The sequence below is a fragment of the Camelina sativa genome, chromosome 19 (assembly GCF_000633955.1).
Source record: "Camelina sativa cultivar DH55 chromosome 19, Cs, whole genome shotgun sequence".
NCBI lineage: Eukaryota > Viridiplantae > Streptophyta > Magnoliopsida > Brassicales > Brassicaceae > Camelina > Camelina sativa.
In genome coordinates this window covers 11,859,100-11,861,543 of record NC_025703.1, presented here as the reverse complement: position 1 = coordinate 11,861,543, position 2,444 = coordinate 11,859,100, and the positions used below count along the sequence as shown (strand labels likewise).

General features: G+C 49.8%; 1 protein-coding gene across 1 annotated transcript; it reads left to right on the top strand.

Moving 5' to 3' along the window:
- Positions 1,574 to 2,048, top strand: LOC109130819 (RNA-directed DNA polymerase homolog; the record flags this gene model as incomplete). Its single annotated transcript, XM_019240876.1, has 2 exons — positions 1,574 to 1,978; positions 2,034 to 2,048. Coding segments are annotated over 2 exons (420 nt in total), but the record flags the coding sequence as incomplete, so codon positions are not given.

The following is a 2,444-nucleotide window of genomic DNA, read 5'->3' as shown; positions in this document are numbered from 1 at the left end:
TAGTGGTTTACCACTTGATTGGTGATGCTGAGTTGTGTTGGAGATCAGTGGCTGCTAGGAGAGTGCAGCGGGAGATGACTTGGGTTGACTTCGTGGGGGAGTTCAACCGCAAATACTTTCCGAGAGAGGCAATGGACCGGTTGGAGGTGCAGTTCCTTCAGTTGTCTCAGGGGACGCGGTTAGTGCGGGAGCTGGACTTGGAGTTCAATCGACTTCTATGTTATGGGGGTCGGGCTATGGAGTCTGAGGAGGCTCAAATCAGGAGGTTTTTGAGGGCCCTACGTGATGATTTGAGGGTTCACTGTAGAGGGCAGAGTTATGCTACGCGTGCAGAGCTGGTTGAGTCTGCAGCAGGGATTGAGGAGGATATCCGGGCACAGTCAATGGCGGTTAGTCCAGCAGTTCAGCCTAGTAGGGCTCAGGAGCAGGATGGTTCTAGCAGGGGCGGTAAGCCTGCGCAGGAAACCAAGAGGAGGTGGGAGGCTACGCAGAGGCCGAGTGGTGCGAGTTGCTTTGGTTGTGGACGCAAGGATCACAAGATTGCTAGCTGTCCCAAGAGGAGTGCTCCGACGACAGCGGCTCGTGTATGCTATCATTGTAGGGAGCCAGTGCATATCATGCCCTTGTGTCCCAAGTTGCAGCTGGTGGCAGTGGCAGCGTTGCAACAGGTGCAGCCGGGAGGGCAGAAGGTTGCACGGATTGAGCAGGCGCCACGGGTTTACACGACTGCAGAGACTGGTGGACCCATTGCCGGGACGATCACAGGTATAATTTCTGCTACTTTAACTTTGTGAATTCTTGGTAAGTTCAGATTTTATGTTTTCCTGTGATAAAGTGTTAGGTTCTCAACACATGAGATTTGTGTAGGGACCTTGTTGGTGGGCGGGTTTAAGTCCCATGTTATGTTTGATTATGGAGCTTCTCATAGCTTCATTACTCCGGAGTGTGCAGAGAGCGCGGGAATCAGAGGGAATTCTGGGGAGCGTACAGGAGTTGTCAGAATTGCCGGAGGCAAATTCCTGAGGGTTATTGAACGAGCCAAAGGAATTGATATTCAGATTGCAGGGGAGTCGAGGCCAGCGGATTTGCTTATCCGTCCAGTGGAGCTGTATGATGTTATTCTCGGGATGGATTGGTTGCATCGGCATATGGTGCATTTGGATTGCTATCAGGGTAGAGTGGAGTTTGAGCGTCCAGGAGGGAAGTTGGTTTTTCAGGGTATTAGACCGACTTCGGGGAGTCTCGTGATCTCAGCCGTTCAGGCAGNCGGCCATTCAGGCTGGGAAGATGATCGAGAAGGACCGTGAGGCCTATTTGGTTACCATATATGCCAGAGTCAGTGGAGAAGTCTACGGTTAGCGGTATTCCGGTTGTAGAGGAGTTTGAGGATGTGTTCCAGTCGTTGCAGGGATTACCACCATCTCGGTCTGATCCTTTCACGATTAAATTGGAACCGGGGACGACGCCGTTATCCAAGGCTCCTTACAGAATGGCTCCAATAGAGATGGCAGTGCTGAAGAAGCAGCTAGAGGATTTGTTGTTTGTCAAGAAGAAGGATGAGAGTTTCCGGTTGTGTATTGATTACATGGGTTTGAACCGGGTCACTGTGAAGAACAAGTACCGTCTTCTGAGGATCGATGAGTTGTTGGATCAGTTGAGGGGTGCTACTTGGTTCTCTAAGGTAGATCTGGCGTCGGGTTATCATCAGATTCCGATAGATGAGGAAGATGTGAGGAAGACTGCATTCAGGACGAGGTATGGGCATTATGAGTTTGTGGTGATGCCTTTCAGGTTGACTAACGCACCCACAACGTTTATGAGATTGATGAACAGTGTGTTTCAGAAGTTTCTGGATGTATCTGTCATCATTTTCATCGACGATATCCTGGTTTATTCTAAGAGTCCTGAGGAGCATGCAGTGCATTTGAGGGCAGTTCTGGAGAAGCTGCGGGAGCAGAAGTTGTTTGCTAAGTTGAGCAAGTGCAGTTTTTTGCAGTGTGAGATGGGTTTTCTGGGTCATATTGTGTCTGCAGATGGGGTTTCTGTAGATCTGGAGAAGATACAGGCTATCCGGAGAAGATACAGGCCTAGACCTCAGAATGCCACAGAGATCAGGAGTTTTCTTGGATTGGCAGGTTACTACAGGAGATTTGTGCAGGGGTTTGCGAGTAGAGTACGTCCTATGACTAAGTTGACAGGGAAGGATGTTCCTTTTGTTTGGTCAGAGGAGTGTGAAGAAGGCTTTACAAGCCTGAAGGAGATGTTGACTACTGTGCCAGTGTTGGCTTTGCCTGAGTAGGGAGAACCCTATGTGGTTTATACAGATTCATCTAGAGTTGGTTTGGGATGTGTGTTGATGCAGCATGGGAAGGTGATTGCCTATGCCTCGCGGCAGTTGCGAAAGCATGAGGAAAACTATCCTACTCATGACTTGGAGATGGGTG